At 30.9% G+C, this 16,970-nt stretch overlaps 6 protein-coding genes across 6 annotated transcripts; 1 reads left to right on the top strand and 5 right to left on the bottom strand.

Moving 5' to 3' along the window:
* Positions 1-366: 366 nt before the first annotated feature.
* Positions 367-1,339, bottom strand: LOC143198403 (uncharacterized protein C16orf52 homolog A). The gene is made up of 3 exons (XM_076407582.1): positions 1,132-1,339; positions 844-1,056; positions 367-787 (listed from the first exon to the last, which is right to left on the bottom strand). The coding sequence occupies exons 1-3, from the start codon at positions 1,232-1,234 to the stop codon at positions 600-602; spliced, it is 504 nt and encodes a 167-aa protein (XP_076263697.1). The 5' UTR covers positions 1,235-1,339; the 3' UTR covers positions 367-599.
* Positions 1,340-1,773: 434 nt separating this feature from the next.
* Positions 1,774-2,473, bottom strand: LOC143198404 (thioredoxin, mitochondrial). Its single transcript, XM_076407583.1, has 3 exons — positions 2,194-2,473; positions 2,020-2,143; positions 1,774-1,947 (listed from the first exon to the last, which is right to left on the bottom strand). The coding sequence occupies exons 1-3, from the start codon at positions 2,361-2,363 to the stop codon at positions 1,831-1,833; spliced, it is 411 nt and encodes a 136-aa protein (XP_076263698.1). The 5' UTR covers positions 2,364-2,473; the 3' UTR covers positions 1,774-1,830.
* Positions 2,474-3,053: 580 nt separating this feature from the next.
* On the bottom strand, positions 3,054-6,114 carry LOC143198399 (uncharacterized). The gene is made up of 5 exons (XM_076407579.1): positions 5,912-6,114; positions 5,570-5,852; positions 5,141-5,498; positions 4,817-5,087; positions 3,054-3,798 (listed from the first exon to the last, which is right to left on the bottom strand). The coding sequence occupies exons 1-5, from the start codon at positions 5,981-5,983 to the stop codon at positions 3,127-3,129; spliced, it is 1,656 nt and encodes a 551-aa protein (XP_076263694.1). The 5' UTR covers positions 5,984-6,114; the 3' UTR covers positions 3,054-3,126.
* On the bottom strand, positions 6,106-8,627 carry LOC143198398 (G patch domain-containing protein 1). The gene is made up of 3 exons (XM_076407578.1): positions 8,438-8,627; positions 7,047-8,382; positions 6,106-6,976 (listed from the first exon to the last, which is right to left on the bottom strand). Exons 1-3 carry the CDS (start codon positions 8,505-8,507, stop codon positions 6,223-6,225), a joined length of 2,160 nt encoding a protein of 719 aa, XP_076263693.1. The 5' UTR covers positions 8,508-8,627; the 3' UTR covers positions 6,106-6,222.
* A 140-nt stretch (positions 8,628-8,767) lies between these two features.
* mRpL52 (mitochondrial ribosomal protein L52) lies at positions 8,768-9,396 on the top strand. The gene is made up of 2 exons (XM_076407581.1): positions 8,768-8,922; positions 8,994-9,396. Exons 1-2 carry the CDS (start codon positions 8,889-8,891, stop codon positions 9,350-9,352), a joined length of 393 nt encoding a protein of 130 aa, XP_076263696.1. The 5' UTR covers positions 8,768-8,888; the 3' UTR covers positions 9,353-9,396.
* Positions 9,386-10,595, bottom strand: LOC143198400 (chymotrypsin-2). The gene is made up of 7 exons (XM_076407580.1): positions 10,464-10,595; positions 10,358-10,413; positions 10,206-10,303; positions 10,012-10,153; positions 9,850-9,960; positions 9,656-9,784; positions 9,386-9,599 (listed from the first exon to the last, which is right to left on the bottom strand). Exons 1-7 carry the CDS (start codon positions 10,525-10,527, stop codon positions 9,438-9,440), a joined length of 762 nt encoding a protein of 253 aa, XP_076263695.1. The 5' UTR covers positions 10,528-10,595; the 3' UTR covers positions 9,386-9,437.
* Between the last annotated feature and the right edge of the window lie 6,375 nt (positions 10,596-16,970).

The raw sequence follows: 16,970 nt of genomic DNA, 5'->3' as shown, positions 1-16,970 counted from the left end.
GTTATCCCTAAAAGATAAACATATACCATCGCGGACTTTTTTGTAGACCTTTTTATGGTGTACAATACTGTAGTTAATTTGATCTAACTCGTAGGGTTAGGCAGCGTTTTTGCTAATTGCTAAATAAGCCTAAAAAAATAGGTTAATTTACGACATCACGTTAGAAACCTCTAAAATTAGCAATGTTGCCTTAGTATATTATGCATGTATTATACATATAAACCTTCCTCTTGAATCACTCTATCTATTGAGAAAAACCGCATCAAAATCCGTTGCGTAGTTTTAAAGATTTAAGCGCACATAGGGATATAGGGACAGAAAAGGCAACTTTGTTTTATACTATGTAGTGACTTAACAAAAATAAAATTATTTTATAATATTTATTTACAAAAGTCATATAATAGAATGATTCTTAAATATCATTTAAAATACTACTATACAAAAAAAAGTTTAAAAATGCAATGAAATAATACTAAATAACAAATAAACATAAGATATATGTTAACAAGTTAAGGTATTATTAAAGGGAGATTCTTTTTGAGCAAATTTGTCCATAAACTTTTTAAATACTGTATAGCAATTTATAATATAGATCTAAATTAAAAATGTGGAAGACATACTTTTCCAGCAAATAGTTCTGATATAACAGTTATCCATAGGGCACCCACAAATAAAATATATGAAATTCCTACTTGGTGACTGTTTGGAAGTTGATAAGGTTGACCTCCAATTTCATCAACATGAAATCCCATTGGAAATATTACAGCTGCTAGACAAAAAAGCACCACTAGAAAGATATATATTAAAACTCAACCGAAATTATTTAAGATAAATTAATTTTACTTGCTGTAAATCCAACCCATCTTGCATAAGGTACAACATTTCTATCCCAATGAGATGAAGCTAATAAAATAATGGTAGTGGTAATGCATATACATCCAACAAAAATACACACTAGTGCCAATAACCATTCAGGTTGTAAATCTGGAGTAAAACAAACCTGAGGTCTATTATAAAGAGTCATACATGTCCACATTAAACCTAATCTAGTATCACCTGTAATATGCATAAACAATTTTACATTTCAATTATAAGTTATATGTATTTATATTTTACTATAATCTATATTACCTCCAACATCTGTCACTATCCAATCCGGTCGAGCCAAACTTACTATTGCAAAAATATCAGCGGTCATAAATAATGTTCCTGATATAAGCGTAAGTTTATCCATTTCTATGCGTAACTAAGGTACAACTTTAAAGCAGTATATAAACACAGACTATACTATAACATATATATATATATACAAAACATGTATCAGCTGTTTTCGACAATCTACTTCTTTTTGTAGAAACAATTCTCAAATAATTCCTTTTCATGTTCTGTAGCTCATTATTTGTCGTATAGATGATGTCCGCCAAGAAAGGTATCGATATATCGATAAATAACCAATACTGGTAATAATTTTTCAACATCCTTAATATTAAAAATTAATATTTCCATAGTTTTAAAAATATTATGTAATATTATGATAGTATATTAATTAAGATAGTAATATTAATGATAGTTTATTATTATATAATAAACCTGCAGTGAAAAATGTTGGTCAACTACAAAATATATTGGTCTAGTGCGATAAAGATCGATATATCAGTTAAAAAAATATATATTTTTCCTGCCATCCTAATTTGTTGTACTATACATTTTGTTTAATAACACTTGTCTCGATTTGTTTATGGATAAAATAATATGTAAATAAAAAATATCTAGTTGGTTTATTCCCATATAATTAATAATTTTTACATTTTAAAAATTTAAATTGATCAGTTACTTTTTCAAAACATTATCTATCCACAGGTTTAATTTATCTTCGTCTTGTAACCCCACTAACCTCTCTTTGACCTTTCCATTTTGAAAAACTACTAATGCTGGAATAGTGCTTACCTGAAAAATAAAAAAATATATATATTTCAAATTGGAGTCATATTTACCTTCAGTTATGCTGTTTATTAATACCTCATATTTAGCTGCTAATTCACCTAAATCATCAATATCTACTTTAGCAACTGAGATGTCTCCTTTACGCTGTGCAATAACATTTTCCAATCTTGGCTCCAAAGCTTTACAAGGCCCACACCAACTAAAATCATTAAAATTAGGCATTGTCATGCAAGCGTATATAAAACGTACGTTGCAAAAAAGTCAACAATTACTGGTTCCTTACTATTCTCAACTTTATCAACAAAATCTTTGTCATCCTGAACTTTGAATGATCCAGCCCTAGTTTTTGTTGTAGCTAATGTTCTTCTTCCAAGAGTTGTAAAGTTTCTGGCAATACTACGTGTAATTAAATTATTCATCTTGTAAAACTACTTTTGATTTAAAAAGTTGTGACTAGAAGTAAATAATGAAGTATTTAGAAAGACTGACAATTTATCGGTCCTTACACATGCTAATCGACCTTGGCAAACGTAATAATCCTTTCATTATGGAATCAGGTGATCTGGACATACATTCTATTATTTCTCTTTTATTAGTTGCTTAAGTGAGACGAAGATAAAGTATAGTGTAGAAAATATTTTTGTGTTGAAAGGTGAACAGCGTTGCCGCTAATAGTAATTTCTCGTTAATATAAAAACTAGTTTAGGGGTTGAATGAATATTAAACTCAACAATGCTTTATAATCCTTAAATGGTTTATAATTAAAATATTAATTTTCAATAATTTACATGGCTTATTTTTATTATTTAAGATATTATTTATTATTGTTAACTAATAGACTTAATCATTAATCATTTTATATAGTATTAATTTTGTTCATTTTGTTTGTTAGTTATTGGGATTTCGATTTTTTGACCTTGTGTTTTGTTATTTTTGTAAGATTCTGGTTTTTCTTCGGAAATTATATTAAAACAGTGTTGTCAGTATTAATAAATCATCATTAATAAGTAACATAATTGAACTGTATTTTTTAAAACTACTAGTAACTGTAAAATAAAATATTAATAGTCAATATGTTTGGCAATCATAGAAATATAAAACAATAAAATAATGTAGAAACAATTTATTAATTTCAACAAATTAAATTTTTTTCAACAAACGTTATTAACTCCATATACCAACCTAAAATCCTTTGTAGACTTTTTTTGATTTTCTTTTTAAGTACTCATTGAATTTTAATTCCTCGACTTCCATGCTACTGTCACTGTCCCAGTTCCTCTTCGCTCCCGGATTGGAAGCCTTGTCCTCTCTCGCTTTTGGTAGAACTCGTGGTCTCTTTATTCCGGTTTTGGGCAATATCATTTCGGATCTATTTTTCACCTCCGCCAATTCCTTCTCCGTTTGTTTAAACTCCACCAACAACTGCGTTTGTTTCTCCTTAAGTTTCTTCAAGTTTTCATTCAATTGACTTTCGACGCTTTCGCTGGATTTTACCTCGGCCTCTAGTTTGCTGCTGATCAGTTTCAAATCAGATAACTTCTTTTCCAACGCGGATATCTCAACCATCTTGTGGTTCTTTAGTGTCATTAGTTCTACAGTGTTACTGTTTCGATCATTATTTAATTGGTCCAAAATTGCTTTCAACTCGGTTTCTTTAGTTTCTTTAATTTGGAGGAGGCGCCCCTTTTCTTTTTGAATCTCTATTATGTTTTGTTTTATTTGCTCGATTTGATCGGTGTAATATACGGATGATTCAGAGTTATGGGTTGAGTTTATTATTTCATTTAATTCAATTTTTATTTTGTTAATATCCGTTGTAATTTGTTCAATATTTTCATCTTCCTTTTTTATGAGCTATGTGTAGGAAAAGAAAATAAATTAATTTAAAATTAATATTACTAATGCTGGAACTATCATATACAATTTCAAAGTATTTATTATAATTATTTAACAAATGAGTCGAAATGGGGAAAATAAAGGAAATCAAAACAAACAAAACTTTTACTTTTTGAAAATATTACCATCGAGTGAGGAATATGATAACAAAAAACAGTAAAACACGTATCTCAGGATTTTATTCTGTATCATAACGTAACATATTATAGAAAAATAAACAAAGTGAACTTTGGATTGGAGAAATCAATTCAGACTAATGGATTAAGAATCAAAATTATCCACAAATAGTTATAGAATCAGATTCATGTTTATTTTAAAATACTTGGCGAGGTACTCGCAAATCAATGCTATTAAACAATAACATCAATTTAAAAAATCCTTCATGTCATAGTAAATGTGTTCAATTAAACATTATGTATAGACGACTTCAATATAACGACAGTAATACGTAAAATAAACACTTCTACATAATAAAAGTTCATATCCATCAAAGTCTCTTCTATAATGTTTCTAGCTAGTGAATATATTTAAAAATTAAGGCTGAATGGTGCATATAGAACTAGTGGGCAACAAAGTTATTGGCACTGTGATATATAGATTAATCGTAAACTGTATATTAATGCTCTCAACTAGCTATAGAGTGTAATTATCTGATTATCCGAAAATTAATATTTATGGTAAATAAGTATATAAGTATTATAATTTACTTCAAAATAATGATCTTACTACTTATTTCTATTTAATTGTTTAAAAATCGTCTGTTTTGATTGTTTATTTTTCTCCTTCTTTTGAAAGTCGTGGATTACATTATTTACCACAATTTGGTATTGAACCAAATCTATTTATTTCAAAATGTTTCGGTTTGATGACCATGGTTTATTTATCAAACAACGCTAATATTACCAGTTTAAATATTAAAAACTGTTCAAATACGCAAGCCAATTTAAAATAAATAATTTTTTTCTTAATAATATACCTGATTAGTATTTGATAGTTCACATTTTTTTATGTTGATCTGCTTTTCTCTCTCCGCAATGTCTCGCTTAATTAGATCTATGTCTTGTTTAATGGTGAAATCTTCATTTTGTAAACAGTTCCATATATCGTCTGCCTCGCGTAGTTTATCATCCAGTTCTTTCAGGCGCTTTTCTAAATCATCTTTGGATATGGCTAGTTGTGTTTGTTCATTTTTTACTGCAGCTATTTTATCAGATAGGCTGTTAATTTCGCCATTAACCTCATTATAGCTGTTAAATAATTAGATGTCAGATATATCTCACAAAAGTAATAATATTCTTACCTTAGATCTAGACCTTGATTTTTCAATTCAGTCTGATCTAATAATTGACACGCAGTTTCATATTCAGATCTCAGGAAATCGTTTTCTTGTTTCAAGGCGTCAATCTTTTTTTCTAGCTCTATGCTCCTATTTTCCAAAACTGCTAATGCATTTTCATCATTAGATTTAAACATATCATTCTTAAGGTTGTTCATGTATGCTAGCTGCTTTTTTAAGTTCTCGTTTTCCATTTGAATTGCACATGTTCTTTTTTCTGTAGTCTTTTTTTTAATTTCAAGATTACTTTTTAATTCATCTATTTTATTTTGTAAACTATCAATTTGTTTTTTGCTTGTCGAAACGGAATTAGTTATATTTTCTGTAAATTATAAAAACCATAATGTCTTTAAAAACACTATTAAAGCAATACCATTTCTTTTTATGTCTTACCAATTTTGTTTATACGGTTTTCGACATCTACATAATTATTTTCCATACTACTTATTTCTTTGTACAGCTCATTGAAAGTCTTAGTTATTTTCATAGCTCTAATTTTCAAATCCATATTTGTTGATTCATAGTGTTTTGCGTGCGTTTGTAAAGTCGATAATGTAGCTTGTTTCTCAGCAACCGTTTTCATTATATCATCTTTTTGTTTGTCTAAATGTGCTAAATAACGATGTTTCTGCTCGAGCTCATTTCTTGACTTGTGTAATTTTTCTTTATTCAATTCCTTAAATTATACAGCTACATAGTTTTTAGTTAATTAGAGTTTTATTAAACCTTATTTACCGAAGTCTTGTAGATACTTTCAGTTTCCTTAAGTATTAAAGGTAGCGGCTCATTTTCATCACAATTCTCCATGATGATATTAGGAATGACTGTTCTCTTGTAGTAATACAGTTTCAATAATATGTTATTTGTCTTAAATGTCAAAGTTGCCTAAGCACACCTTGATATTTTTATTAGAAAATAATCAAAATTAATTAATTTATTTTATATATTTTAATAAATACTTTTGTTTTGGAATAAAACACAAATTGAAAAAATCTATACTATGAATATATATATCACAGTCAATAAAAAAACGTAATTAACATGAATCAATGATTTCTCCCTTTAATTTTATCACGCTTATGTTTTTTATGTTTCTCCTTTTTATGCTTTTTTTCCTTTTTGTGTTTCTTCCTCTTTTCTTTATCCTTTTCAATCCATTCATCTTCACTGTCTGTCAAAATACTGTGTACAATTATTTTATTATCAGTAACATTTGAAGGTTGTTTCTCTGGTATTTTTGGGCCATATAAGTCTGGATTATTCAGTGCACTATTGTGATTATTTGGTATATCAGATACAGCTTCAGTAACTTCCACTTTTGGTTGAATAGTTGGTTTGGTAAATTGATGGAAATTAACACCAGACAGTATTCCTGCTTTAATAGGCTTTATCTTTGGCAAAAACTCATCAGATAATACACTAGATTTTAGCTCTTCCATTCTTTTATCGGAATTGTCTTCTTTATTTTTTTCATCTGGTTCATCTTCTGATTCATCACTACTTAAAAATATGGCTTTAAATAAATCTTGTTTTTCATCTAGGTTTAATTTTTCTGTTATATCTGTTGGCTCTTCTGTTGCATCTTCTTTGTCTTCTGTTGCATCTTTGTCGTCTATTTTGGTTTCTTCAGTTGTTGTTTCTTCATGGGTGAGAATACATTCAGTTTCTTCTTTAATAGGTGTAGCGGTGGGTTCTTCTTTTTGATAACTTAAGCCTGGTTTAAGATAGCCTTGCTCTTCTACATGCTTCTGATATTCAAATATAAGATTTTTGGTGCGTGTTCTTTGAATTTCTGGTCGTCTAAAATTAATAATTGAAAAGTTAATAAGTATTATTTTAAGTGTTTAAAACAATAAAATATTATACATACTCAACAAAAGGTTCTGGTACATTAAATCTTTTGCATAGTAAGGAACATGGTATCCAATCCAATGTAATACGTGTAAGGGCTCCAAACATTTTCATTCTAGCAGCATCTTGCATTTGTTGAGTACCATGTATAGTACCCAATTTTTCTACAGGTTTCAAAATATTGCTTACGTCTTCTTCTTTGGATGATGAAACAAATTTATCATTTAAATAGAGTGATGTGATATCAAAACTGTTGGTACTTGTGCTTGGCTTATTTTCTATAGCACATGTGGTTTCTTTTTTAGATTCTTTTGGCTTGAGAACTGACCTAGATTCAGTGTATTCCTTATCTGTATCCTCTCCTAAATATCTGGCTCTAATAGCAGGATTAATTCTTCCTGTAGTCATTGATTCTTCTTCTACTTTGATTGGTTCAAAACGTGACTTGCGAACTTTATGTTTTCCAGTGAAACTTTGAGGAATTTTGGGTGGTGGATACATCTTTTTATTAAGTAAAGGTATTTTTGAATGAATAAACATATCTAATATTAAATTAGATTTTTTTAGAGACTCAGGTAGTTTTTTCTCATCAGCAAGTTCAAAATCATACTTTGTCATATCTTCTCTTACATAAATATCATCATCTTCATCTTCAAATGCTCCTACTCCAAATGCTTGACCAGTTATAGATATTTTTTTATTGGTTTTATCAACTACTGTAAACTTCGATGAGCCTTGCTCTGGGAATAAACTAAATGTGTTTTTATTTAGTCCTTTATAACCCAATCCAAAAGTATTGTCTTTAGGTTTTAATAAAAAATCCTTGTAAATCTGAGAGATTTCATATGTATTTTGATGAATATCTTCTGTTATTTCATAAGATTTAGGGATTTGACAGCCATAAATCTTTTTTGATTCTAAATCTTCTTGTTGTTGCCTAATTTTTTGTTTAATGCCCAAATTTTTTAGTAGCAAATAACCAACAGTTTGATTCCCACTACTTAAAATTTGGTGTAATACAGGTTCTCCAGGTATAGGTCCATCAGAGAATACTTGCTTTTTTCTTTTTTTGCTTGTATTATAATCTTCAGTTGCTTTTATAACTTGTGGTGCAATTCCATATTCACTTAAATCTTCTTCATCCATAAAATCTTCAGGTTTTTGAATGTGATTCTTAGCTTTATCTAAACGAGAACTTTTAAAATCTCCAGGTAACCAGCCCTCCAAAGAACCAACAGTATTGAAAAATCCTGCGGAAAATCCACCTGTAAAGGCTCCATGAAATCTACGACGCCCTTGTGCATCTGTAGCTATTTGTTCTTCAACAGAAATCGGTCGTTTTTTGGGAATTGAATCTAAAACAATAAAATACATCAATACGTTGAAATTTTATACGATTTCAATATATACCTTCATCGTAAGGCTCCAACGGTTTACCATAGTAACAAAAGTTTTCATTTTCTTCTTCAGAATCAGACATTTTTTATAACAATTACGCAAAGTAATTTATTTTTAATATAGCTCTTACAATATAAACTTAACCCTTAATGATTATAAATGCTGGGTTATGTTAGGTTATCCTCTTCTATTTATAATTACTTGAGTGTAAAATAATTTAAAAATTATTGTTAAACTAAATTAATTAATTTGATTATTTTTTCATTTCATTTATAAAGCTTTGAATTCTTCAGAATTTGAATTCAACTAAAAATTTTTATGCGATTTAAAGAAGAGGCTGGTCAAACATAACCATATAATTTGATTAATTTTTCCATAAAATTGAAGCAAAAAAATCATAGAATTGAGAAATATCTAGAAATAATAGAGAATAGAAAAAAGTCTCTCTATTCTATACAAGAAAATGTATCAAATTCAGTCTAGAGTGTTATCTGCGTGTACGTATTTAGATATATTTGTGAACTAAGGCAGGACGTATTTAAATATTAATTGTAAACTATTATTTTAGGTAGAAAATGTATTCAGAAAAGGCAATTTAGCATCACCTGCGTAAATAATATAGATCAAAGATATCGCAAGGAAAGAAATCTTGCATTTAATCCTAATGCATGTGGTGTATTGACAGACGGTGCAGATTATAGTTATTTAGATGGCAGATTAACACCTTTAACTCGTGGGCAAAGGAGGCGGGTACTCCGGCAAGAAGAGACAAAACATCAGATCATTGCTTTAACAAAGGAGATAGATTTTGCTGTTGAATTACATAAACAAAAGAAACTTCAGGAAGAAGAAACTAAGAGAAATATTTTAGAGAATAAATTAAAACCAAAAGGTATGGCTTTATTGAAATCGAACTCGAAGTTATAGGGTATAATATGTAGTAGATAGTGTAAATAAATATTTAATTTGAATATATTTTTTATTTATAGTTGAATATACAATGTTTTAAAAGCTATTCTTTTTTATTGATTACATCATTAATCCAATTATAGTAAGTAGGTACACGAGAATATACATTTGGGTGCTTTTTATTTGCAATGCCACATCTGTTTGTAATAAATGAAGCAATGCCTACTTGTACATTATTAGATAATAATGCTGTTCCTGAGTCTCCCTAAAATTGTATACAGTTGTTGGTTTTATTATTATTATATTAACAAAAAAACTCACATTACATGCACCACCAGACATTGCACCAAAACATATGTGATGTTCATTATTCATAGAGGCTCCACATGTTTCATCATCATAAATTTCAACTTCAAGTTTCTGCAGAGTTCGTGAAAGAGGCTTGTATTGCTAAGAAGTATCATGCATTGTATTTTAAAAATATACTTGATATACAATGAGAATCTTTTACTTACTCCTGTTTTACCCCAGCCAATGATAATACCAGTTTGAGGTTTTTCTGTAATGAAATTTTCGGCTAATTTGACAGGTTTCCAACTGCCGTCTTCCGGAATAGGAGACTCTAGCTACAAAAGTCAATGAATTTATTACTGTTTTAAGGTGTATGTAAGCATTACTTCTAGTACAGCGCTGTCATATATTAATTTTTCAGAATCAAATTGGTTACAGTGTATCTTTTTTACATTAATGGTGTTTATTGGCTCTTGGGTAATCTCTATTACGCCATATTGAATTGAATAATAGCTGCTATTTCTTGGACTAAAAGAAAAACTGATGTACATTTTTACAGAGTATTTGATTTATTTCATACCTGTCGTCGTTGCAAACGCAATGAGCTGCACTAAGGATGAATCTCTCATTTATAATAGTACCTCCACAGGTGTGTCGGGAATTATATCGTAGTGAAACCTAAGGTTATTAGACGATAGTTTATATATGCTATTTAATTTGGATTTTACTTACAGCAAATGGGAATTCCCCTTTCTCTGCGTCAGTACCATTAACAATTCTAGACGACCCTACAAAGGAACTTCTAATATCACATCTCAATTCAGTTTTTAATATTTACCATGAACTCCTAATATTTGTATAGTAATATTTAACACTACCGAAAATATAAACACGGATTTCATCGTAGTGGAGAACTGATCAGTTTTGAACTATTTCAAGTGAGTTGTTCGCTAGTTATATAGGTTTGCGATTTGAATATTTTGTTACAATGAGGTTGAGTAGCAGCAGGTGTCGAACAAAGGGTACATTATCTAATCCAATTGATTGCTTATGTAGAAGTTAACGCAAAATAATGTTAACAGAATAGAGTTGGTTGATAATTTAATTATGTATATATTCAGTTTACATGATAAAAGGAATATATTTACATTTTAACTTATTCGTAATGTTCGTAAAGAGACCCGTTATTCCTTTTTCAACGTCTTCCTAAAAATCCAATAGATTACAAAAATACTTTGGGAATGTTAAGGAAAATTTATTTAATGGTATAATATGATCATTTTGTTTATAAAAATGATCTGTAATGATTTCATATTTTGTAGTTTGCTTCATTTGGTATATGTGACTATTAAATAGGTCCATTTTTATCAATGAACATAACATGGTCTAAAAATAACTTCTTTTTCTGGTAGCGATATATTACAAGTTTTTCTGTTTATTGTCTATCTTTTGTCTACTTATGAATGCTTTCTGATTTCCCTGCTGTTTCAGCTGATTTCTTCATAAATTTATTTGCTAATAGGAGCTCTTCATCTTCTACTTTCAATTCAATCCTTGAACTGTTAACTTCTGAACTGTCTTCTTCTTAGCTTCCATCTGGGGAAACTGAGGATCTAACATCTCTTTAACCTAGCGTGCTGTTGTCCTCATAGCTCCACTCAGCGCCAGTGCTAGCTCGTTTACATGTTCTGCAAATATTCTCTGATATTTTATGCTATGATGATATATTTCCTCCTTCACTGTTCTCATATTGAGATCTAGATACATAGACCGGTAGACCGGTTGCTTACGGTTTAGGTATGCAAGTAAGCATTCCTTAGTGCTTTGCTTTAGAATCATTAGTTTACCAGTCTATTCTTTTTTTATTTTTATTGCAGAAATGACAGCCGCAGTTTTTCACGGTGGCACGAATATGAGTGTTATAATTTTTAATGCATTTGGCGCCTTTTTTGTCAGTAATTCAAGTCCTAATGTAAAAGTGCTAAAGCACTCATTTTGAATATTAAATTATAAAATACATTGAAATATTAAAGTTGTGTGCTATGATCTGGGCATGCCGTTCGATCGTGTACTATCATTGTAATGTAGTCTCAGTGACTGAATAATAATCAACAGGTTAAACGGACGCCATCGAAACATTGTTAAGCATTATTAAAATGTTTGTGTTAGAAATCCTTTATGATCAATTATCTCACTATGACGCCTATAAATTAATTTCAAAGAATTTAGAACAGGTCATATTACTGTGATTAAATTTTGTACATTTGTAACCAACTTCGTGTTAAAACCTCACTGGCTGGCTTCACATTTCATTACGTACCATTTTGTCGAAGTGTGAACGTAATGCGTTGAAAATATTTAAATATGTACTGAGTAAAGTCAAGAAAAGGGTGGCTGAAGGTTATCCAATAGTGCATGAAGGCCTGAAGGTGTGAAGGTATGTTGGTTTCGACGTTTTAAAAGACCGTTCTTGATATCCGAAAACAATTGAAGACGAATATTTTAAGGCATTATATCTAATTTATTTTTTATCTATTTTAAGGATATATCGTTCTTTCGAGATGTAATCCTTAAATTGATTGAAAGATGAGAAAAAGTAGCGGCTATCGATGCTTTGAATTAAAAAGAAATCTTTTAAAAGAATTTATTGTTGGAATTTTAAGGAATCGTTTCCTGATATACTTTTATTCATGTAATATAACAGGGCCAACAAATATAGAGTCTCATATAGGAATATTTCGCATAGGTGTGTATGATATAGTTTATAGCTGTATATTATAATATGATAGATCTTGATTGTGTGAATCAAAGTGATTTTCGATATAGATATAAGTCAATATTACACTCTGTCGTATTTTAAAATTCCAATTTTGCCATCGGCTGCAAATATTCCAATATATTTTACACGTTCAGAGTATATAGTCATGTATTAGGGCATTCTATTACATGATTTTTATTGTCGGGCATCCGGATAATGAATTTGAAGGATTTTCTATCGTATTATCCATCGCTGCTTATTACATTTCTTGTTTATCTGACAGCATTAAATACATTTAACGACTGAAAACGGCACGTTCTTTAGGAGTGCGATTTTAGTGACACTCGCACATCTTCAGAATAGACCATTTTTTTGCGGAAGAAATGGTAGTTCAATGGGTCAACGTTAGATGAGTTAAGACTTTCTATTTAAGTGTTTGCGGGTGGGTTTCTACTCGTTTTACATTTACAAGATAATTTCCGGTTGTTGAGAAGCTTGCTTGTTTAAAATTATAGAGAGAAAAAACCTAACACTAATGCACTAAGTATATTCTATTCTTAAGTGTGACACAACTCTTTGAAGGATTGGCACGATAGTCTCGTTCATAAGTTACACATGTTACCGAAGCAGTACCAGAAATGAGGAGAAAAAAATCGGAGAAAATAATACTATTATTCCACATAATAACAACGCTAAGACGCTATGATTATGGAAAACTTCATTGGAAAAAACGCGTTAAAAACAAAAGAAAAGACCTGGAACATTACAATTATCAGTTCATAATATATTACTATTGTACAAGAAATTATTAAAACTTAGTAGCAGAATATAGATAAAATAATTAGAATAATAGAAAAAAAACAGCAGTGTTAATGGATAAACATTGTTAGACTAGAGACTAAGTTAGGATCGATGTTAGATATAAGTTATAATATGCGAAAGCATTTAGAGAACTAAAACTATTAATTTGCTTGAAAATATTATATTATTTAACGGAAAGAAGAGGCGACTAGTTGAACGGCGATATAAAGTGACACTGAGGGCTCTTATCTATTTGAAAACAGATCCCTCCGTCTTAATCGTTTACCATTTCGGTAGTTTAAGCAACAGTAATAGTAACAAATGACCAGAGAGCCTGGACCGTATTATATAACACCTCCCTCCTAAAGAAATGACCACAGGGATGTACGTGGTCGTTATTCCGTCTGGACAGCTTATAGTTATTGTAAAATTACGAGTATCGTCTCGTCCGTCAATTTGTCTTTGAAGATCTTCGAAATGTCACTGTCTCTACCTAAAAGTTCATGGTACCCGTCTATGGGATGGTTTTCCAGCTTTAGTGTCTCCAAATTCCAATAGTCTATAGTTGAGAGACTAAACTGCAAGTTTCTGTTCAAATTCTAGTACACTATGTTAATTCACAGCAACTTCAGTCCGCCTTTGGTAGCCTTAAACCTTTATCTCTGAGACTTGTTTTGGGAATCCACGGAATCCAGGGGTATTTTAAAGCTTGAATGTTTTTTACTTGGAATAGTTTGTGGCTAGTGGTCTTTTAGCACCTTCAATCCACCTTTTGTGATCTTACAGCTTCAGTGGCGACTTAACTACACCAAGAAATACTTCGAATAATTGGGATAGACTATGGCTAGGGTCGCTGAGCACCTTCAATCCATCTTTTGTGATCTTATAGCTTCAACTACGATAATTGTCCTCAAACTCTACTTAACATCACCAAGAGAATGATTACCAATCCAACGTCAACCTGTCTTCTTTTCTTGATAATTAATTTGAATTCGCTAATTGTTTAAATTCAAAAGAGAACAGCCTCATGATCTCCCTGGAATCTTTACAGACTGCGCCAGTTTTAATATATGAAAGGTTGGTTGGTTATGGTTTAGAAAACAAAAACTAATAATTTACTTGAAATTATTAATTTATTTAACGCCACCAAATACCTAAAAGGATCATATCTATAAATGTCACCAATATGATCAACGCAGTATTTCGATTAAAACAGGTCAAAACGTTTGAAAGATGACTGAAAGTATCATGGTTCCAAAATCTGGAAAGTCATCAAATTGAAATAAAAGCCTATAGACTATTTAACGTATTTGAAAAACTCCTATTGAAAATAATAAGATCGATTATAACAGGTCAATGGAAAAGTCCCCGGCCTGACAAATAGATGGCGCTACTCGAATTAAATCCATATGTTTTTACTTAGCCCTAACCCTCAAAAGATGCGTGTATAAATTTGACAGCTATCGGATCATTAGTTTGTGAATTAGAGCATTTTAAGTGAAGCGATTTCTTATAAAAAAAAATGGATAAAAAGGAATTCCGCGTGTTGATAAAATATTGCTTTTTGAGGGGAAAAATACAGTTGAAGCAAAAACTTGGCTTGATGCCGAGTTTCCGGACACTGCCCTAGGAAAATCAACCGTCAAGGATTGGTATGCTGTGTTTAGACGTGGTGAAATGAGCGCCGAAGACGGTGAACGCAGTGGACGCCCAAGAGAGGTTGTTACCGACGAAAACATTTAGAAATCCACAAAATAATTTTGAATGACCGTAAATTGAATGAAATAGCAGACACTCTAAAGATATCAACTGAACGCATATCGTTGACGAATATTTGGGTATGAGAAAGCTCTGTGCAAAGTGGATGCCGTGCGAGCTCAGTTTTGACCAAAAGCAACGACGAGTTAATGATTCGGAGCGGTGTTTGAAGATGATCAAGCGTAATAAACCCGAGTTTTTGCATCGATATATGAGAATGGATGAAACATGGCTCCATCATTTCCCTCCGAAGTCAAATCGACAGTCATCCGAGTGGACTGCACACCATGAACCCGCTCCAAAAGGTGGAAAACGTAACAGTCGGTTGGCAACGTTATGGCGTCTGTATTTTGGGAAGCGCATGGAATAATTTTTCATTGACTACCTTGAAAAATGAAGGACCATCAATAGCGACTATTACATAGCGTTATTGGACCGTTTGAAGGACGAAATCGCCGAAAAACGGCCGCATTTGAAGAAAAAGAAAGTGCTGCTTCACCAAGACAATGCACCGTTTCAAAAATCCATGAATTGGGCTTCGAATCGCTTCCTTATCCACCGTATTTTCCAGACCTGGCCCACAGCGACTATTTTCTGTTCTTAAAAGAATGTTCGCTGGGAAGAAATTTTCGTCGAATGACGAGGTGATCGCCGAAATTGAGGCCTATTTTGAAGCAAAGGACAAATCGTACTACAAAAATGGTATCGAAAAATTGGAGGGCCACTATAATCAGTGTATTATGTTGAATAAAAAAACTATTTTTGCAAAAAAATGGTTTGATGAAATGACTTTTCAATTGATCTGTTAGAGAGAAAAAACCTAATAGCTAATACACCAGTTCGGGTTTATTAACAAACATTCAACAATTGTCTCGTTTCATAGATTAATACATGTAATTGAAAAAGCATATAAAGGTAGAAAAGTATGTTCAGCTATATTCTTAGATGTAGCGCAATCCTTCGATAAGCTATATGACCTACAGAAATATATAAGCTACAGAAAATAGCTTTATAAGCTACACAAAATATTGGCGAAACAACACGCTGAACTATTGAAATCTTACAATAGAGCCAAAATATTTAGAGTCAAACAGGAGGAAGCCTACTCTACAATAAAAGAAGCGAAAGCAAGTGTATAATAATGTATTGGGGCTAATTATTTACCTACTATACAAATGTAATATACCACAAATGGAAAATATGATGGCTACATTTGCTGATGATATTGCAATTGTTTCTAATTTTTTCTGTTGGAGACAATAGCGAAAAAGCTCCACGAAAATTATAAAAGGCAATTGATAATATGAATAATTGGACTCAAACCTGGATAATAAAACAACAATAAACGATACTATCATGAATTTTGATGCAAAACTTCGCTGGAAGGAACATATAAAAAAGAAAAGAAAAGAAATGGAATTGAAATATAAGAAAATATATTGGTTAATTGGAAGAAGGTCACAATTATCAGTGTATAATAAATTGCTATTATAAAAGCAAGTGTTGAAACCTATATGGACATACGAATTTCAATTATGCGAAAAGTAATATAAATACAAGTTTTCCGTATTGTAGGTGAACTCAGACATTACATGACTGATTACTTATACCGAGACCCTCAGATACCGATAGTAGTAAAGTGTAGTGAGGCGTATGTAATAGAAAAACAGCAGTGCTAATACATAAACATTAGTACACCAGAGACTGAGATAGGACCGATGGGTCCTCTTAGTTATATACCTAGATTTTAGTTACTGCAAAGACAAATTGTTGGTTCGTCGACAACGGCTCGTAAAAATGTAAAAAATACATTTAAAAAAAGTTATATCAGGTCACTAATAACGTTAACTTGTTGAAGTGACTATAATTCAATAAATTTAAATAATAATTGCTGTTGGGACGCAATTATAGTTGTTTGTATTTGAGAAAATTGTTTAGTTTTGCGTTCAGGAATAATGTAATGCCTTTGGTGTTTGTATATTTTATAGGTCTAATTTATTTGATCATTTAACAGTTTTTTTAATGATG

Source organism: Rhynchophorus ferrugineus, unplaced genomic scaffold, assembly GCF_030347505.1.
Source record: "Rhynchophorus ferrugineus isolate W39M unplaced genomic scaffold, kcgeb_rfMv2 rfM6, whole genome shotgun sequence".
NCBI classification, from domain to species: domain Eukaryota; kingdom Metazoa; phylum Arthropoda; class Insecta; order Coleoptera; family Curculionidae; genus Rhynchophorus; species Rhynchophorus ferrugineus.
Note: the sequence above shows the minus strand (reverse complement) of the source record. Positions and strands in the feature narration are given on the sequence as shown.